The sequence below is a fragment of the Myotis davidii genome, unplaced genomic scaffold (genome assembly GCF_000327345.1).
Source record: "Myotis davidii unplaced genomic scaffold, ASM32734v1 scaffold473, whole genome shotgun sequence".
Classification (NCBI taxonomy): Eukaryota; Metazoa; Chordata; class Mammalia; order Chiroptera; family Vespertilionidae; genus Myotis; species Myotis davidii.
In genome coordinates, this window is record NW_006284843.1 from 1128265 (window position 1) to 1148418 (window position 20154).

General features: G+C 41.6%; 1 protein-coding gene across 1 annotated transcript; it reads left to right on the forward strand.

The window, feature by feature from the left end:
• Nucleotides 1–243: 243 nt before the first annotated feature.
• On the forward strand, nt 244–18291 carry RGMB (repulsive guidance molecule family member b). The gene is made up of 3 exons (XM_006755145.2): nt 244–443; nt 3719–4227; nt 17334–18291. The coding sequence occupies exons 1-3, from the start codon at nt 398–400 to the stop codon at nt 18000–18002; spliced, it is 1224 nt and encodes a 407-aa protein (XP_006755208.2). The 5' UTR covers nt 244–397; the 3' UTR covers nt 18003–18291.
• The last annotated feature ends 1863 nt before the right edge of the window (nt 18292–20154 follow it).

Genomic DNA, 20154 nt, shown 5'->3' on the forward strand with positions numbered 1-20154 from the left:
AATCTTACTGAAGAATGTAGTGATGAAGGCTTTCAATTAGTGACTTTAGAACCTTGGAAAGTAATGTCAATCTGCTTAACAGTTACATGGAAAAATTTTCATGACAAGTCACACGATACATTCAGGGTTGTTTTGTGTGAAAAATGGGTGTCTATAATGTTCAAGCGTGGGTTTCTTGAAATGGAAATTGAAGTGCTAGGTGGGACGGTGTCCCTCTTGACCGGTGGGATATTGTTTCCCTCCGTTGCTGTAGGGTCCCGTGACAGGATTGGAATGTGGTCTTTGAAGATTTCTTTGCTGGCCCATGAAAGACCTAAGAAGTTGGTTTAAAGGTTTAGAAAATTATGGTGCCTTAGTTCAAGAACTTGGAATGTGAAACTCGTCTCAGTATCTTAATATGCCCTCACTAGAGTCACCATCAGCTTCTACCCAGAATTGCTGTGGTGAGTGATTTCTGTGGACAGCTTGTCGGAGTGGAGCAATTAATCTGGCTATAGAAAGGAGGGCTCCTTTTGAGAGATTTCTTTGAAGAGCGGAGCTATTGAAATGCAGGGGCTGTTTCTCAGAGCAGGGAGCCTAGCAAAGTGCTCTCTGCAGATGGGCTACCATATGTTTTATGCCTGGATCCATATAATTTGCCTCAGCGCCCCATATGGCTCCATATTTCACTTAATTCAGCCTCAGCGTATCTTGTTTCTTTTATTATAAGCTGGTGATGGTGCTGCAGATTCACACGTGCAGTCCTGGCATTGAGGAAGCTGTTTTTAAATGATGAGGTCTTTATGTCTGAATCATTAAGCTACACCTGAAAATCCCTTAGCACCTTCATTAACTAGAAGGAAAATACTGTCACACTGATCACAGATGATCTGACTCAAGGAAACAGATATCTGTAACTGCAGATTTTGAACTCTGCCCTTGAGAAATGAAAAGAGGACTTTTATTTGCCTTTTCTTCCCCTAAGCAAACCTCTGAGTTCCTGCCTGGCGATCCAGTATAGGAGCTACTTGCTTACTCATACACTTCATGGCCTTCTTCGCCACAACCTTGAGACTGTTTCTGCTCCGCACTGCCTTGGCATTTTGACAGGAGGCTTACTTTACCGCCTGCAACAGGCAAAGTGTGCATTGTCATTATAAATTCATGAAGCCTGGATATTTCTGGGTATATGCTGCAAATTAGTCATTCTACAGGAGCCTGCGATGAGGCTCAAACTGCTGACCCAAATGCACTTTCACTCTCATTAGCTTTTCTCCCTCCAATCATCTCTACTCCAGAAGGCTGTTAGAAACCTCATCCAAACAAAAGAGCTCAAGGAGTTCTGTGTTATGTGAGATTTCTCAAAGGAATCAGCACCTGCCTGCTATGAAGAAGGAGAGAGGAAGGAACGGAAAGAGGAGCTGGCATCTAAATTCTGCTTCTTTCCCCTTCTGAACAATTGCATCTGCATTGCCATGCTGTTCTGACTTTTGATATTTTATGACTATTTGAAATAATTATAAGTAAATGTGCGCTCAGATATATTTTATAGACCGTAAAAAGAACAAATAGGCACTGCAAGTTTAGCGGAAAGTTCTTGTGCTGTCATTTATTTGTAGTCTGAGGGCTCTTCATTACTGAGTGATTTGGGCCCAGTTTTTATTTCCTTGCTTTCTGCTTGCTGTGAATCTGATTTAAAAGGGAAAAATGTGATACAGTAGTTACTTACACCTTTTTTTTTTTTTTAAGCTATCAAGTACCATTTTGAGAGTCAGGAATTTAGGGGACATGGTGTGTGGAGGAAGGAAAATGGATTGAGGAAAGGCCCACTTCCTGGGCTTCATACAGCTGCGTATGATCTGCCAGAACAAGGCCTGAAAATCCCTTTGCCCTGGTTTTTCCCATCTGCTTTAATGGCTTTTGGATGGTTTTTTGATTTTTTTTAAATTTTGCTTTTGTTTTGTTGAGTAAAAGTAGTTGAAAATGACTTGATCTACTTTGGAAAGAGGAATTCTATAAATAATAGCTGCTTTTGTTAACTTTGCAATGAGCAAACATAAAATAGGCCAGACACAAGATGTCTTTGTGATTAATATTTTAATCTCTTCTACTCAAGTTAAAGTGACTATCCAATCAAGACTATAACATTTTTCCCTTTTTGGACTTCAAAATGTAAGATAATGGTTGGGGAGATATCTTGGGAAGTGGTCATCTCCTACCCTTTTCTCCCCAGCTAAAGCCAAACACAGATTACAGGCCATTTAACTTAGATGTAAAGGCAGTTTACTACTGAAAAGATTAAAATATCTTTTTAAATAATCTTTATTTAAAAAACATTTTTAGTAAGTCTTTATCAGATGAAGTCCTAAATCTTGATATTATCCTGAACTTTGTTACGCTCATATCTTTAAATAATTACATATCTAATAGCACCCTACTGACTGTTTTTTCCCACCTAGAATAAGATATTTTATGCCTGAAAAAAAGGTCACAAAGTTCATTTTAGAGCAACCTCCTCATTTCTCAGATGAGGAATGTTAGACTTGAAGAGATTGAAACTTGCTCCATTGTTCAGAGGCCTATAAAGAATGTGTAACACAAATACATGTTGCAGTTTATGTCTATAAAGTTTGAGGTGGATGGTAAAGGAAAGAATTTCTCTTTTCAGTAATTCTAGTGTCCCACTTTATGTAGCAGAATTAAAAAAAAAAAAAACTGGTGCACATGACTGACCTGGCATTGGCAATTCTTACGATTTTTGTGCTTTAAGAGGTTTTATAAATTTTTATGTGAGGAGCTAGTGGCAAAACATCATTTGAAAATTAACTTTTTAAAATAGTAGGGCAGTAATACTTGGTTTTCCATTACTTCATTTCATCACTTTGCTTTAACCATTAAGTATATATGAATTGTTGATTTAAGGGGAAAATCATTCAGATAACTAAGAATTCTGTTGTGTTTCTGAAAAATCATAGTTGGAAACATCAGTTTCTGCAGTGTGATTTCAGTGTCCTTTTTTGTTTAGTGTACTTTTCCTGGTGAAACTGTTGGGGAGCTGGGATCTCGGGGTGATGGATATCAAGGGAGAAGTGAATACATAGCTTGGTCAAATGTATCACTATTTTTTAAAGAGAACATTTATACTTTGTAAAAAACAGGAGATTAAGTGACAGTTTATATACAATTTATTGATAGACATCTATCAAGAAATGCAGAATAATTTAGTGCTTGGCTTTTTTTTTTTTATTATTATTCTTTCTCTGTTAGCTTTACTAGAATAAGGTAAAGGTGTTTTAGCCAATCATGCTATAATTTAGGGGTTTCCCCTACCTGAGTTGTGGAAGTTTTAATTGTGGTTTTGTGCATAGACAGTGCTTTCCAAAGCAAATTACTTATGCAGTTTTCAAAATCAAAACAAAGTTCACATCTTTTGCTTGGCCTTAGAGCAAAGGAATCTTTCTCAAAAATCCATAAACAATAGCAAAGTTGGTAAAATTGCCATTTACAATGGCCCATGCTATAAAGTTTTAAGTTAACTAACTGCATGCAGTGTTTCTCCCAGTGGCTTAATTTGTGAGAGACACAGAAGCACAATGCAACCCTATTTCTGAAGGCCTTCTTAAAATAGGAGGATATGAAATAGAACAAACAGTCCCCAGAGGAGAATGTCATTTTCTCATGTAGCTCAGGAAGTTATGAAGCGTTTAAAAAATGTGTGGTCTTATCTTCTTTCCCATAGGTGACTGCCAACAACCAGCCCAGTGTCGAATCCAGAAATGTACCACAGACTTTGTGTCCCTGACTTCACACCTGAACTCTGCCATTGACGGCTTTGACTCTGAGTTCTGCAAGGCCCTGCGTGCCTATGCTGGCTGCACCCAGCGAACTTCAAAAGCCTGCCGTGGCAACCTGGTATACCATTCTGCTGTACTGGGTATCAGTGACCTCATGAGCCAGAGGAACTGTTCCAAGGACGGACCCACATCCTCTACCAACCCTGAAGTGACCCATGACCCTTGTAACTATCACAGCCATGCGGGAGTCAGAGAACTCAGGGGAGGGGACCAGAACCCTCCTAACTACCTTTTCTGTGGCTTGTTTGGAGATCCCCACCTTAGAACTTTCAAGGATCACTTCCAGACGTGCAAAGTGGAAGGAGCCTGGCCACTCATAGACAATAATTACCTTTCAGTTCAAGTGACGAATGTGCCCGTGGTCCTTGGATCCAGTGCTACTGCTACAAATAAGGCAAGAATACTTTTTTTTCCCTTCTTCTTATTCATACCTTTCAGGTGTCCGACTCTTCAGACAACCTGGGAAAATTGAAATGAAAGACCTAGTTTAAAAGGAACTTTGCTTGGTCTTCTTGGCAAGCAGTGTTAGCAGGGTGGATGAAGGATTAAATGAAAATTAGTAAGGAATTTCTTGGTGGAATTCTAGGGCTTATGTGAAATGTGTGTGTAAATTTAAATAGGCAATGATACAAAAAATAAAAAGTGAACAGTAATATTGGGTTCTCTTGGGAAAAGGCAGGCCTGTTTAATGAAAAACTGCTTTTTTCAGTGATGTCTTTTTTAGTGCATATGTGTATGACTCGAGGAAATCCATGTTTAGATTTATCAGATTTGACTGATGTAGGTTTTCTGAATAAAGAAAGCTGTGAAGCCTGAGGGCAATAACCCATCAGGAAATAAATTTTATTGGAAATTTGGAAGCTATGGTAAAAGGTAATGGCTATAAGCCAACTTCCCAATGGCAAACCTAAAAGTCTGTTAGTTACTGTCCTGTGGTGACCAAGGAAATAAGAATTGGATATTATAGAGCAGTGATGTATAATCTCAGGCTAACAATTTAAGTGAGAAGCTGAGGGGAAAACTGGCAAAATTAAGTTAAGCTTGCCCTGCCTAGCGGCCAGTATTGTGGTTCTTGTTGCTTGGTTGGTTTTAAAGAAACTAATACTGAATCCTCTAAATCAACTTTAAGGCACAGATATCTTAGTGCAACGATTTTCAACCTTTTTCATCTCGTGGCACACAAAGTAATTACTAAAATTCTGTAGCACACCTTGCCAATCTGACAAAAAAAAAGGTGTAATTTTGATTCATTTACACCCAATGGCTGTTCTGTTGACTGTTGTCATTTTTTTTTTTGACAATCTAAGGGAAAAGAGGTCAGTGCCCCTGACTAAAGAGTCAGGTATTGCATGTTTTAAAAATTCTTGCCCTGGCTGGTGTGGCTCAGTTGGTTGAGTGTCATCCCATGCAATGAGAGGTCGCAGGTTTGATTCCAGGTCAGGGTACATACCCAGGTTGCAGGTTCGGTCTCTTGTCGGGGTGCTTATGGGGAGCAGCCGATCAATGTTCCACTCTCACATTGTTGTTTCTCTCTCTCTCTAACTCTCGTAAATAAAAAAATTTTGCTGTATAAGTGCAAGTAGTACATGCTAGGAACTGGGTTTTCAATTGCCAGTCAGCACTTCTTCATTCACTAGTAAATAAAGAAGTTGCAAGGGTTTTCCACAATAATAGTGTCCCAAGTAAGCAGCTCCCTCCCTTTGTTTCCAACCACTAAATCACACATGCAGACAATCTCATTTTGCTTAATTTTCTTTGTTTATTTTGTCTATTCATCAGTTGGCTTAGACTGAAATATAATTGACAAGGATCAATCTTCTGTAATACTGATGACTCTTCTTTGATTTCAGGACCCCTCCCTTGCCTCAAAACCTGTGTGGTATATTTTTAAAGTGAATTTAAGTTATTTTACTTGGCATTTTGTGGAGGGAGTTTATAACTCCTCCAGAGATATCTGGAGACACCAGTGGTATCACAAATCTAAGATGAGACGTCATTGCTCTGAACAAAGACTATTACAGTGGTGCAGACATCTTAGAGGAGCTGAACATGTTTACACTTCAGTCCCAGTACAAGCCCAAGCTGGCCTTTCCAAATCCTACATCTCAAATAAACTTTCCTTTTCTGACTTTTATAAGTATGCACATAATTTTTTCTATCTGAACATTAAAATATGTACTTGCTATGTTATGATGTAAAGTTATTTAATTATGAAGTTTTAGGACCAGCCATGGCCAAAAATCCATCATTGAAGCAGTCAGGTCACAGAATCTGAGATTAGTCTTTGGGAAAACATAACACTGGAAATTCAAGAAGGCAGTTCCATTGGGAATGGAGAAAATCAGCATCAATTGTGCAAATAATTGAGGGCTTAGAGAGGTGGTCTTTAAACACTACTATCAAGATTAGTAAGTGCTATGTGCATGGGAAAATGTTGGTTCAACACTGAAGTACTTTATTTAGATCATTCCATTTTAGTTGTGGTTGAGTCTATCATAGTTTTTAGCAAATAAGCAAATAAAAGGTACACCGTTTTTTCTCTTTTACTTTGTTTACGGATCAAAGGTTTTACCCATTCTAAAGAAAGGAGGTTGGGGGTCTTGTCTTGACATAAATTCAGGCCAATGATGAGAATGCTTGGTCTTTAATTGCACTATTGGAAAGTATTTCCCCACATCTGGTCACCATGCTGTTCAGCAACAAATTACTCTATGGCTTCATGACCTCTAGTAGTTGTTTTTTTCCTTTTTGTTGTAACTCTCTCCAAAGCCCCCAGAAGCATCTGGGAGGTTACTGTTAAAGGTCTCTCAATGCTGGTATGACCTCTGCTGATGAAACTAAGAGAAAACCTAAAATTTTGAAATACAATTTCCTTTTATCTACCCAGGGACAAAATAAAACCTGTAAATTCTAAGCAATGAAAAAATGATGGTAATAAAAGTAAAAACAGTATGAGGCAAAAAGTACTTACGAAATAAGTTCAAAAAAGAATCTGATTTTTTTCCCCTTGATGTCTATGCAATAGTATAAAAACACCTTTCAGAAGATGTTTTACTGAAGCTTTGGACACATACATAGACCAGCTATTGGATAACCTAGCACTGCATTTTGCAGATACTGTGCCATCCTTGTGATGAAGCGTTTCTAATGACCCATGTGCTCAGTGTTACTAGCTTTAAGACTGACCGATGGTATTGACGAGACATCAGCTGTGATACTGAAATCATATTTAAGCATCTATTAATTTGCCTGCCTTCAGCACTGAACTCAAGCACTAGGCCTGGGCATTTTGGCATAAGGTCCCTAAAACAATCTTCATCCTGGGAACCTGGCTTCTTGAGCAAGCACTTTTAAGCTTAGCTTTGTGAGCTCTACCTGACCTTCATTGCCCACTTTTCCTCATCACAAAAATACAAAACTTAGTGGAGGGATATGTAAACAAAATGAAAAGTGAAGTCATCTGTACTCCAGGGACCATTTACTAGCCACGCCTTTCCCCTTTTCCACATGCAGTGAGTTCAGGGCAGGTAGGCCTGCAGTGCTGGACAGTGTGGCCCTGTCCCCCCATTTGTCATGGTGCGCGCAGGTGTGCTTCCTCAGGGCCTCCAGGGTTTTATGTCCTCTGCCAGCCTGCTAGGCTGTCTCTGGAGCAGTCTGTGGGGTTGGCCATGTTGCCAGGTAGGTGTGTTCCGAGGCCAGGGCTGGTTTTTCATCTCTCCACCCCTCGGGGCTGCAGGGGTTTCTGGCACAGGTACACACCTGGGCTGAGATCCACATCAGCTCTGGGCCATCTTCCCCACCTTTGGCTGTGAGAGGCGCTTCAGACCTGCAGGCACTGGGGGAGAGATGAGAGAACAGGCTTAGAACTGGCAGGGTTGGTTACTTGGGAAAGAAAAGCAGTTTTTGTTTGGGGGAGGAGTAGTGCACACTAGGCTCCAGGCGGACACAAGTCAATAACTCTCCTGGGCCTCTCCAGTGAATAAACGGATCATCTGTGGCAGTACTTGACTTCTGTACCTTCTCTTCACATCCCCCTTGCCAGTCCCTCAGTCTCAGCTCCTGTGTTCTTCTGGATCTCTGGATCTCTGTTTAAGTGGACTCAATAAAGATTTGTATGTGCTGTGGTTGTGGAAAGTGATTTTGATAAATTATTTTATGAAAGGATTCTGTACTTTGCAAAAATGCTATATTCCTAATAGCCTAGAGCAGTGATGGCGAACCTTTTGAGCTCAGCGTGTCAGCATTTTGAAAAACCCTAACTTAACTCTGGTGCCGTGTCACATATAGAAATTTTTTGATCTTTGCAACCATAGTAAAACAAAGACTTATATTTTTGATATTTTATATATTTAAATGCCATTTAACAAAGAAAAATTAAAAAAAAATGAGTTCGCATGTCACCTCTGACACGCGTGTCATAGGTTCTCCATCACTGGCCTATAGTATTAATCAGTTCATGAGGTGCATTTAAAATTGTTCCTTTTCCAAAAAATTTCAGGTATGCATTTATTGCACACCTAAAAAATGATATTTATATTTTACAAGTAATTTAGATACTTTTGCTTTACTTTTTATTTTATTTTAATGCATGTCCTTTCCCATCACTATAGCTTTCTTATCCTCCAATCTCAGTGAGACAAAATTACAAATGTGGGGGGTGGTAAGCAGGGGCTGACAGATTTTCCTGTGCTTCATCCTTTAGTGAGAAGGTGGTTTACTTTAAGGCAGTTTGCATTTGGGAAAGAGGTGTTCTTTGTGCTTGACCAAGCCTGTGATTGTTGGCCAGGTGAGTGGGCACTGAGGTGCCTCATATGTTCTTGCTGCCACCATGGGCCACCGGCTCCAGGTTATCCCATGGGCAGTAGCACCCAACTACCCAAAGCATGGGAAGAGGTCCTTACCCTTCAAGTTTCTCTCTATATATATTTAAAAGTTCCTAATTATCCCTAATTCTTAAACTCTTTATAGAAATTCTGAAAACTTTCACTGGGATGATAATGGAAGGTGAAGAATTAGTTTGTTTGGTTCATTCTTGCTTACTATGTTCTTCAAACTGTAAACCAACGTGTTCCTTATTTGCTTGTAGGGTCCTAGAGCATGCATTGGGTCCTCATTCTTTCTGGTGCCTCTTCGCATGTAGCTGTTGTTCCACAACAGTATATGGCATGTAAACCTGTTGTGGATCATTCTGTTGGTTACAAAATCAGAGAGCTATGTGCCTGCATTGCGAAGCCTGTCCACTGTCATTTTAAGCATATCTCTGGATCAAGGTTTGGAAATCTGTTCTCTCTTGACCCCAGGCCTAGGGCATTGTTTTTGGAGCCAAGTTTCAGTAACCCATATTTTTTTTTATCTTTACTGATAGATGCAGTGTGAGCTACACTGTGGACTAAGGTAGCTGCTGCATCCTCCCATCAGCAGGAGTGTATTTTAAATATATGAACACTGTTCTTGCATGCAAGAGGACATTTTCTTTCTTCCAGAGAGCACAACTGCTTTGCAGATATATTGCAACCAATCTTTAAAATCTGAGATTGCTCTTTATTTTGTTATGACTTATCTGTTATGCAGGTAATTCTTGCCATCACGTTAAGATTTGCTCCTTGTCCTGGTCCTCCTTGTTTTGCAGAAAATACCAGAGTTGCTAGACTAGTTGAGGTATATTGGGGAGCAGGAGGGAAAGAAGTTTGCAGTTATAGCTCCCTGCTTAGTATAATAATTTATCTGATTAAATTTATGATTTAGTTCTGAGTTTCAACCAGCAAGCATCAAAGGACCTACTGTGTGGGGGAAGTGCGGGATGAATGCAGGCTCTGCCTCATTCTAAGCACATAAGTGAAATTTGCAGCAATCAATGGAGAATTGTGGGATGTGTAAAACCAGCCATTTTCAGGGTGTTTTGGGGTTTTTTTAACATTGGTGGTCCACATTCATAAGCTGGTTCCATGTGCTGCTACTTAGCAAGTTGTTGCAGCTGCCAGGAAGGGCCAGAGAGCCCTGGCTGGTTTTGCTCAGTGGATAGAGCATTGGCCTGTGGACTGAAGAGTCCAGTTCGATTCCGGTCAAGGGCACATGTCCAGGTTGCAGGCTCGATCCCCAATAGGGGCTGTGCAGGAGGCAGCCAGTCAGTGATTCTCTCACATCATTGATGTTTCTAGCTCTCTGTCCCTTCCTTTCTGAAATCAACAAAAATACATAAAAAATAATAAAGTAAAATTGCTTTAAAAAAAAAAAAAAGAAAGAAAAGAAGGGCCAGAGAGATGGGTTGCTGAACCCAGAGCACACTCCTCCACCCTGGTCACTTGTCTCAGGTCATTTTTTTTACTTCTGGAGTTTGACAGTCTCCCTTTCCATCCAGCCACTGTCAGAGTCCCCCCTTATTTACACCCACATTTCCTCACACTCCTACAACCGAGTAGGGTCTAAAGCCCTGGCTGCCACTTTTGAAAGGTTTTTGGTCTTTGATTTAATCCAAAAAGTTTCCAGAATTTGACTATTAGTCTTCAGTTTTTAAATTCATTTTTCAGGATCCCGTCTCACCTTTAAAACTCATGAAAGCGTGTCTTAGATCCTTATCTGCCTTGAATTTATTTATTGTAGAAACTATTGAAACATTGAAGAGGTTTGAGAAGAGCAGAAATCAGCTATAATTCCAGGCGGTAGTGCTCTTATTTGTCCTTTTCGTTTCCTGCATAGCCCTTGTGTGTACTGGATTATCACGTTTTAGGCCCAGGAACTAGTACTCAACTTTGCTTTATATACTGGTAGTTTCAGCACATTGCCTGGAGGTAAAAAGGATTTCCAAATGCCTGTGGGAAAGAAAGCAGAGAAAGGAGAAGGAATTATTAGCTGAATGGTGTAAGTATAAGTAGAAAAGATCACTTTGTAACATGAATTGGCCTACCTTGGTTATTCTTTGTGCAGTATTTTCCAAACAAGGTTCACCTTTATATTGTCTATACACATTAAAACAGTCTGGCTAATGAGTCCTTTTACCATCTTTCCATTCTTTGGAAGGAAGAGAGACAGTAGATGTTAGTAGAAACTCTAAAATTGTACCGGGTCTACATCGGCCTCTTTGAAGGCCTGCATTTTGAATCTCCTGGACTGTGTGCCACTCTGTCCCAGACGTGGTTTAGGAGGAGGGGAGGACCTTCCAATCCCCCACTTGTAAGTGAAGTTAACCCAGGGCCTGCCCTGCCCTAGCCAGGCAGGATTCCATGTGTCCCGTGGGCCCCTGCTGCTTTAAAAAAGATCCACACTCCTCCATAGTTTAAACCAGCGGCACAAGGCCAAGTCTGATGCACAGCTGAGAGTTAGAACTTGTTTTTCTGTCACATTTCCAAGTGTCTCTCTCTGCCCTGTTAAATTTCCTTTGAGTCAACATTTTGAGAGGAAGGGGCGAGAGGGAAACATTGGGTGGTTGGTACTTTTTTTGTTGGCTTCAACTAATGCTAACCAAATAGTTTCTGCCTGTGCGGAATGTGGCATGCAAAAAGACTTACCTACAGTGTGGAACAATGAAAAATGCTACCTTACCCATTTTGTCTTTATTTGTTTTGACTGCAGTAGAACTTGCTCTTCCACTGTTTTGAATTTTGTGTTCTTGTGGGTGGGGTAACTTAAGGACTCTTTAAACTGCTCAGCCTGCCAGTGCGTGGTAACTAACAGGAATAGCAACACACTTCTAAGATGCAGAATTTAACCGACAGCCTTGCCCTGAAAGCACGGTGCTGTTGGGTCTAGAAAGAACTTCAGGTGAGACTGGTTCTGTGGAGAGAGGAGTTTTTTTATGTCGTGGTTAGCTGGTTATTTTTAGAGTTGGAGTCAAAAGAACATTTGGCTAATTCTGTTGGGGTTCTCTCAGTGTTGGAATATAGTATGTGTACTGTGGCTAGAACTGATACGACAGCATTTCAACGCTTTCATAAGCCCTGAAATGGGGTCAGGGTTCAATCTTTGCATTTTAAGATGTGTGTGAATACGCACAGATGTGCACACATGAGCTTAGCAGTGTTGTCTTCCTCTCTCCCTACTTCAGGAAAATGAAGACAGAAGGATATTGTTTTTGTAGCATTCCTGGTAACTGACTTCTTGAAATATATGGTCAGGGCCTCTAACTACCTTGTGGGCTTTTTTTTTTTAATAACCCTGAGAACTTGAACCTAGAAGTGACAAAGTATGAGTGTAGTATTGGTGAAGACCTTCAAGCCCTTTTATACCTTTTTAATCACCTCCCAAAACTGAAGGGAAAAAAAAAGATTAAAGAGGCTGTGATTTCCTAATCCCCAACGGTTTGGGAAACAGCTGTGCTAAACCTAAGCCCAGAGCATTTGCCCACAGACCCTCTGGGGCCTGGAATGTGTGGCCCTGCCCCCACAGCCCCTGAGGAGTGAGCTCCCTGAAGGGGAGGGCCAGACCTGCTAGGGCAGATTCTTACCCCTAGAGTTATGCTTCAGGCCCTGGCTCTCACCTTTCAAAATATTTTTAGCCTCTGGTCTGAAGCACCGTGGCAGCCTGGGCCTGTAGCACTGTCCACACATGCCTCGCTTCACATCCAGAAGCACAGTGAGTCCCTACATTTGCTGAGCTCCCTGTATGCAAAGTCTGAGCACAGCCAACAAACAAGAAGTTCCTGTGGAGTTCCCTGAGTAGCTGAGACTTGAAGGACCAGAGGCCTTTTCCTCGTGGCTCCGCACAGCCTTGCTCTGGTCTGTACGAAGAAGCTAGCCAATTTCCCTGTCTCTGAGCCTATTTATACTTCCAGCCTTCCTTGTTTTAAGTGTATAGAAATTTTACTCTTTGGCAGTGGACGTTTTTGTGCCTGTCCCTTTTATGTGTCATCCCTGGGCCTGCTTCCCTTTCACTCTGGCATGCTCTTTACAGCCTCTGAGCCCAGTGCTTCTGCCCTGGACCACCCTAGCAGCCTCAGCTGTGGGTGTCCTTCCCTCTGGTTTGGTTTCTTCTTTCTCCGTCTGCTGCCAAGAATCCCTCCACCAGCCAAGGCAGCCCTTGTTGCTGCATGTATTACCTGGGGCAACAGTGAAGAATAAATAAGCTGATCCATTCCATTTCCCTGGATTCCTGTAAGTGTTCCTAGAATAGAGCTCTGTGGAAAGAGACTCTGAGGGGAGAGAAACCTGTTTTGATATCTCTCTTAAAGGTAGCTGATTCTTAGTCCCATTCAAGCCCTAAAAGGAGTTAAGGGTAAGATTTTTAAGCCTCCACCCTCCTTTTAAACATGTATACTGTCTTGTCCTAGTCCAACACAATCATTTAACAAAATACACTTTTGTAAGTCTTACATTCAGTCTTCCTGTAGTAGATAGTTGATATAGAGGCTGAGTAGTGATTGTAAAAGTTGACTTTAGTTCACTGAGATCACACCTTCTTAGCAAATGTTTTTCCTTTAATTTTAAGGAAAATTGTAAGTGACATCAGTAATCAACCGAACTTTTGTTCAAACAATGTTATTCTAGATGAATATGCTCTTTTTCTCAAACCCTGCTCCTGAAAATGGAAGAGAGACAGAGTTCTCCGTCTTACAACCAAAGGACAGGCACCTGCCTCCCAGCCTAGATGGGTGACTCAGCTCCACCCAAATCGACATTTCCCAGCTTCCCTGTCCGGGTGGGGTGAGGCTGGGGGTGACCAGGGAAAACACTGGAAGGAAGGAGCCTTCACAGCCTCTACTTCCTTTCGGTGCTCCCAAGTGTCCTAGGCTTTGACTTAAGAAGTAGAGAGGAGTGTTTAAGAGCTGGAGATAGAGCATGTGTGCGTCTTGGAAGCATGTGCTCTTGTTGGAATGGTTTCTTTTCTGCTGAAGGTAGAGGCTCTATGCCACTTACCTGGGAAAGGGGCTGTGAGCACACGGTCTCTTAACCTCCCTCAGCATCACCTATTTTTCCAACCTGTGATGCATCCAGAGAATTTGATGAAGGGGACATATTAACTAATCACGAAATAAAATTCATTTAGGTTCCTTTAACACAAGCAGAATTTTAACCAGGTCCATATCAAAATTGTTTCCCCATGTTCCAAGCTAATTTCTGTGGCAGTTTCACTTTAGTTTGCTGGCCCATTAATCCAAGAAATGTGAGTCCCTTGACCGAGAAGTCCAGTTCTGGTATTGGAGGATTCCCGGAAGGTCCTGCACTTGCCGTGCCAAATGGCCTGATTAAACACTGATAAATGTTTCTTCCAAAAGGCAACGAGCACAAATAGTTAAGTGCACAACCTTTGGGGAATTCTGCTGTTTGAAAACCTGTGCACAGCACTTTACAAGGCTATTGAGCTTGGGAAAGATACTGTATCTTGGCAAGACAGTGCCTGAGTTTTCCTTTTTGTTGGCTACCTCATTTTTTTTTAAATGCATCCTCCCTGTCCCCCATACTCCCCCCGCCAGATGCCTCTAAATTTTGATATTTCACAGCAAACCTTAAGTCTTTCTTGCTTTCATGTGTGGAAAGGTTGATTTGTAGCTGCTATCTTTCTCTTCCTGATAGACCTTGTTGGTGGTAAAGATCTCAGGGAGTGAATATTAAAAATGAATGAGGAGAACTGGAGTAGGTTGTCTGAGGTGGGGTTTGAGAGGAACTGAGTGGGGGAGGTTTAACAAAAGGCATTGATGTTTTAAATGCACAGAAATGCCATCCATCAATAATAAATGGTGTGGCATAGAACAGATGTGCCAAATTGAGTTATTACAGCATATGGATCTCTTCATAGAGGGAGAAAAGAAAGCAGCGTAGCTGGTGTTTTAAAATTATCTGAAAGCTTTGGAATATGATTTTGAATACCCTGTTTTTACAAAGCTCTGATAACTGCTAGTTGGAAATACAAAAGGTTTGGAATTTCCAAATTTTTTAATTAAATTTTAAATGTTTTAAAAGTGTTATTAATGTTTTTTCTGAAGAGGGAGACAGAATCTGAAAATGAATTTCTGGCCCTTTATGGCTGAGTGCTTGCTATTTAAGAGCTTGTATTGTAATTATATGAGGAATGAAATTGCATTACAAAACTTAAGTCACGTGAAAGTATTACCTAGTGTTTTCTACATTTACATGGATGGTATCTCTAGGTACATACTTAAACTACAGAGGACCACTTAGGAAACCCCCTCATGCTTTGAGATCGATGCATCACCCTCAGTATTTTGATTCATGAGCTAAATTGTATACCTAGGCTCTGTATTTCACCCCACAGAGAAATATCAGCTTCAGTGTCTCAGAGAATATCACTCCCAGGGAATTGGACAGATAAAAATCTTTTAGATAAGCTGGAATATTTTGTAAGTGTAGATACTAGTGCAGAAGTCAAGCTTCGAGTTTTACTTGATCTTCTCAAGGTGTGTCACAGGCATAGCAGGGCATACGTGTGGGGGTTTGAAATGAGTCCTGGGTAGGAGGGGTGTGCTCAGTGAAAACAGCAGATCCCTGGGAAGACATGTGGAAGGACTCCACTCATGGTAATATTGACCCATGCTTGCCTTTTTGGAAACTCCCGTGGAACTGGATCTCTGTTTTCCCAGCAAAACTAATTCCTCTTTGTTTTTTCTAAGGTGAACAAAAAGTACTTAATTCTTGCAAGTAACAAGTCGGTTTAAATTTGAGGTTTGTTAGACTCAGAAAACAAATTACTTAGCTGTTGCAGAAGAGTTTGTGGAATCTTTAGGAATGTTCTCATTGAAAGTGAGGATACTGATTATATGAAAAGTCTATCACTAACTCTTATTTTAGCCATTTATATTAACTTTGAATCTCTCAGGTGCAGAATTTACTTGAGTTAATCTTTTCACCTGTAAGGGATCCTGGCTTGTCTTAGAAAAAAAACACACAAAAAAAACTTGTCAAACTGTCTTTAGAGCCACCAAATAAATCTGTTTTATAGTCCCATTAGATACCTAGCTCAAAATCCCATTCACTCTGGAAGGTCCTATGGTTGGATGCACAACAAATTTCCTGAACTCATCTCTGGTACACCTCCTTTGGGTTGTTAAGAAGGTGTTGAAATGTGAGAAGTCTGGTAGTGAAATTAAATTGTGGCTCAGGGTAATTAGAAAGGGAGAAATCCAAGCATTTCATAGCACATTGTCTGGCCTTAGTTGCAGCTGCAAACAACGGATATGAATTTAACCAGTTGCTACAGTGCAGCTGGTTCAGATCTGGCTTTACAACTGGCTGAAGTAAAATGAAATGGCTGGAAAATTCCAGTCAAGTAACACCAGTGGGAACATGTGGGATTAAATAGTGTGAGCAAATGCTGGCTGAGTTCAGGAAAAAAACTTCAGACATAAACGTGAGGGTGGTGGTGAGGACTCGTAGAGAGAGGGGCAGGAGGGGGCCAGGGCCTTTTCTGGCCTTTTTAACAAGGGTCTATTGTTTTGATTAGTTTCCTTGCAGGAGGTGGTTCCCTCCATCCAGAGTAATTTGTAGTGTGTTGGCCTGTCTACCTTCCTTCTTGACTGAAGTCACCTGATACTTTTTTTTTTTCCTCCCAGAAGAAAGAAAAATAAGCTGTTACCTCAGTGACTGACAATAACACAAATCTCAAAATGTAGTCCTTTTTTCTTCGAGACCGTTTTCCCACCTTGTGAGACCAGGAGGTCGTGTCTCTTCCTTTCACCACCTGCACGGGAGATGTTGAGAGTGTTAGAGGCCTAGGTGCTCAAAGGTTCAGTTTTCTTAAAATAATTGTTCTCACTAAGGAAAGAAAGTGGGCTCACTAAAGGGAAGCGTTTGTATTATCAAGGGTTTTTTTCTCTCCATGAATTGTCTGCTTAATTTGGAGAATTGAGAGTTGGCTGGGAGAATTCTGAGAGGCTGCAGGGCCGTGTGCTATTTGGGGAAAACATTTGCTGTAACTAGGTTTAGGGTATTTATTCTCTGCCAGTGCTTGGGAGCTGTATTTGCCAAGTGATTTTCCTGTCGCAGGGATTAGGCGGTCATGTGAAACATTTGATTAAGAGATGTAGAGAGATCTTTCTTGAGGCCCTTGCTTGGTAGCTGCCACTGGGATGACCCCTCAACTCTCTGCTACGTCCCAGTGGTCACAAGTAAGTTTGTAGTGTTTAGTCATGGGATATTTTTTTTACAGTCCAATAAAGAAACCTTTTAGGAATCAAAGTTCCGGTAGGTATATTGTTAATTGCCTAATTGAGAAAGGAATCTTTTTTTCTCAGAACTATTCCACTCATCTGCTTTTGGAAAGAGACCAGATATAAACGATCAATAAAAACTGCCTATATCCCAACAGCAACATTGTTCTGACTCAGTAAAGAGACATTTTCCTCATGCACGTCTCTGGACTTGTGTTAAATGTTCATTCTAAACACACAGGACTTCTTAATTTTTCCTCACAGTAGCCTTCTTGGTGAGGGGCTGAATGTGGAGGTTCTTTCTCCAGCTATTCAGCTCGAGTGAGGAAAGCTCTGGATACAGAGATCCCTCCGTCCTTTTCCCTCCCGTGGTGTTAAACTGTGCATGTTCCTCCTTCCCACAGATCACGATCATCTTCAAAGCCCACCGTGAGTGTACAGATCAGAAAGTGTACCAAGCTGTGACCGATGACCTGCCGGCTGCCTTTGTGGATGGCAGCACCAGCGGTGGGGATGGTGACGTCAAGAGCCTGCGAATCGTGGAGAGGGAGAGTGGCCGCTACGTGGAGATGCACGCCCGCTACATAGGGACGACGGTGTTCGTGCGGCAGCTGGGTCGCTACCTGACCCTTGCCATCCGCATGCCCGAAGACCTGGCCATGTCCTACGAGGAGAGCCAGGACTTGCAGCTGTGTGTGAACGGCTGCCCCCTGAGCGAGCGCATCGACGACGGGCAGGGCCAGGTGTCTGCCATCCTGGGGCACACCCTGCCTCACACCTCTCTGGCACAGGCCTGGCCCGGCTACACACTGGAGACTGCCAACGCTCAATGCCACGAGAAGATGCCAGTGAAGGACATCTATTTCCAGTCCTGTGTCTTCGACCTGCTCACCACTGGTGACGCCAACTTCACCGCAGCTGCCCACAGCGCCTTGGAGGACGTGGAGGCGCTGCACCCCAGGAAGGAACGCTGGCACATTTTCCCAAGCAGTGGGCACGAGACGCCCCGAGGAGGCAGCCATCGGTCTCTCAGTCTAGGACTCACGTGCTTGATCCTTGTTGTGTTTTTGTAGGGGTTGTCTTTTATTTTTTTGTCTATAACAAAATTTTAAATATATATTGTCATAATATATTGAGTAAAAGAGTATATATGTATATACCATGTATATGACAGGATGTTTGTCCTGGGACACCCACCAGATTGTACATACTGTGTTTGACTGTTCTCACGTATGTTGGATGTAGTGTTCTTTGATTGTATCGATTTTATTTTGCAGTTTTGTGAAATGTTTTATAATGTCCCTGCCTGGGGACCTGTTAGAAAGCACTTTATTTTTTATATATTAAATATTTATGTGTGTACCTGGTTAGTATGTATAGTACGTATACAGAGACACCATACCCAGCGACCCTTTGAGTATGACCAGTGATGATGTGTGTAGCTGTTCTTGGCCGCCCCCTCTGCCCTTTCCCATTGCTATTGATTCCCACAGTATGCAGCCTCCTGTTCCTTTGAGCGCCTCACCTCTTCTGTCCTCACTTGATTGGAAGGATGGTTAACTTCCTTACAGGTGCTTTTTGGCAGTTAAACACCAATGTTGAGGAAGCCCTCACCCTCTCTCACAGCTGTCACTTCCCCAGGGGGTAGGGAGAATATTACTATGATCTTTAGGATTGTTATATGTGAGAACTTATGGCATGTTAAGTTGAACCATATGAAACTGCTGTTTTTATAGATCAGAAAGGGCAATTTCATCAAATAACCAGGCATTTTGCTAGACTCCCATAACTCTGCCTTTCTCATCCCCTGTCCCTTTTTAAACCATAGTGTTTTTCCCCCTTCTTTCAACTCTATTTTGCATTGAACAAACGGCCAAAAAAACCCCAAACAAATTTAGCGATGCTGCCTTGCTGTAGAATTAATGGGAGGCCACTTTCTTAGCCTTCCTTACTGAGGCCCAGATCCCATCACAGTTTCCCACTCTTCCGTGCCCTCCACCGTGTTCTTCGCCACGGCCTGACCTGTTGCGTGATGGAATGGACTGGGTGTCAATGACAAGCCTCCTTGGCCGGACTCAGTGCTACTTAATCTCGACATTCTCATTAAGCAGCATTTCTTCCCAGGTGGTCCCTTTCTAATCACATTCTCGTAACAGTTGTAGGTGAATATTCAGTCAGTTGCTCATGTAACTTGGTAAAATCCCCATAAAATATAAAAACTCCTACCTCTTCAATTCCACTGTTGGCACCCCCCTGCAAAAGGAAAATAACAGGCAAGCACAGTAACTGAGAAAAGTAAACACAATAGGTAGGTTTATATAGTCCAATGGTTCTCAACCTGTGGGTCGCAACCCCTTTGGTGGTCGAACAACCCTTTCACAGGGGTTGCCTAAGACCATCCTGCATATCAGATATTTACATTACGATTCATAACAACATTATAGTAGCAACATTACAGTTATGAAGTAGCAACGAAAATAATTATATGGTTGGGTCGCAACATGAGGAACTGTATTTAAAGGGCCAGAAGGTTGAGAACCACTGATACAGTCATATCTCAAATGTGTTTGAATCCAAGAAAAAGTGATAGAATTTGTGCTTTACCTTAAGTTTCCATTAATGTAAGCAACAGTTAATAAACTTTAAATACCATAGCAATTTGGGTCAAGATTGTGCTAAATTTCAGTTGGCCAGGTAACGTCTCCCCTTCACCATGCTCCGTTGATTAGCACTGCCAGAGGCTCAAACTGGCAGGAAAAGTGGATGTCATTTTTCTGAAGTTCTTTTTCTTAGTGAACCGATCTATCATCATCCAGTCCCAGGATGGAACTGTGGGTTCACCCAGAAGTGGCAAACGTCCTCTCTTACGGCAACGAGAGAATCATCGGGCCAGTCTGGGGGAAAATGAGGACATCCTACCGCTTAACAAACATTCAACACCAGAAAGTTGAAACTCAACCTGTCATCCTTTTATAAAAACGAGGGACCTACCTACTACCATTAGCTCCGAACTGTGGCTGCTGCTGTTCACTTAGGGAACCGTGTGCCAGGGTCAGAAGCTACAGCTAGTGAGTTGTTTTGGAATTGAGAAGAAAGGAGAGGAAATGGGGTACTTCTAACCACTATGTTTGTGCAAATAGTATAAAAGTGAAGTAAAAACGAGTAGACAATTCTAATATCTGGGTTTGGAGTGTGTATGAGTAATATATCTTTGTCTTTTTGTAG

What these genes read in the sequence shown, in the direction of transcription:
- RGMB (XM_006755145.2), top strand. Translation starts at nt 398, where the DNA reads ATGCCCTCACTAGAGTCACCATCAGCTTCTACCCAGAATTGCTGTG. An exon ending in TTCTACCCAGAATTGCTGTG is followed by an intron (nt 444 to 3,718) that starts GTGAGTGATTTC and finishes TCTTTCCCATAG; the next exon opens with GTGACTGCCAACAACCAGCC. An exon ending in GTGCTACTGCTACAAATAAG is followed by an intron (nt 4,228 to 17,333) that starts GCAAGAATACTT and finishes TCCTTCCCACAG; the next exon opens with ATCACGATCATCTTCAAAGC.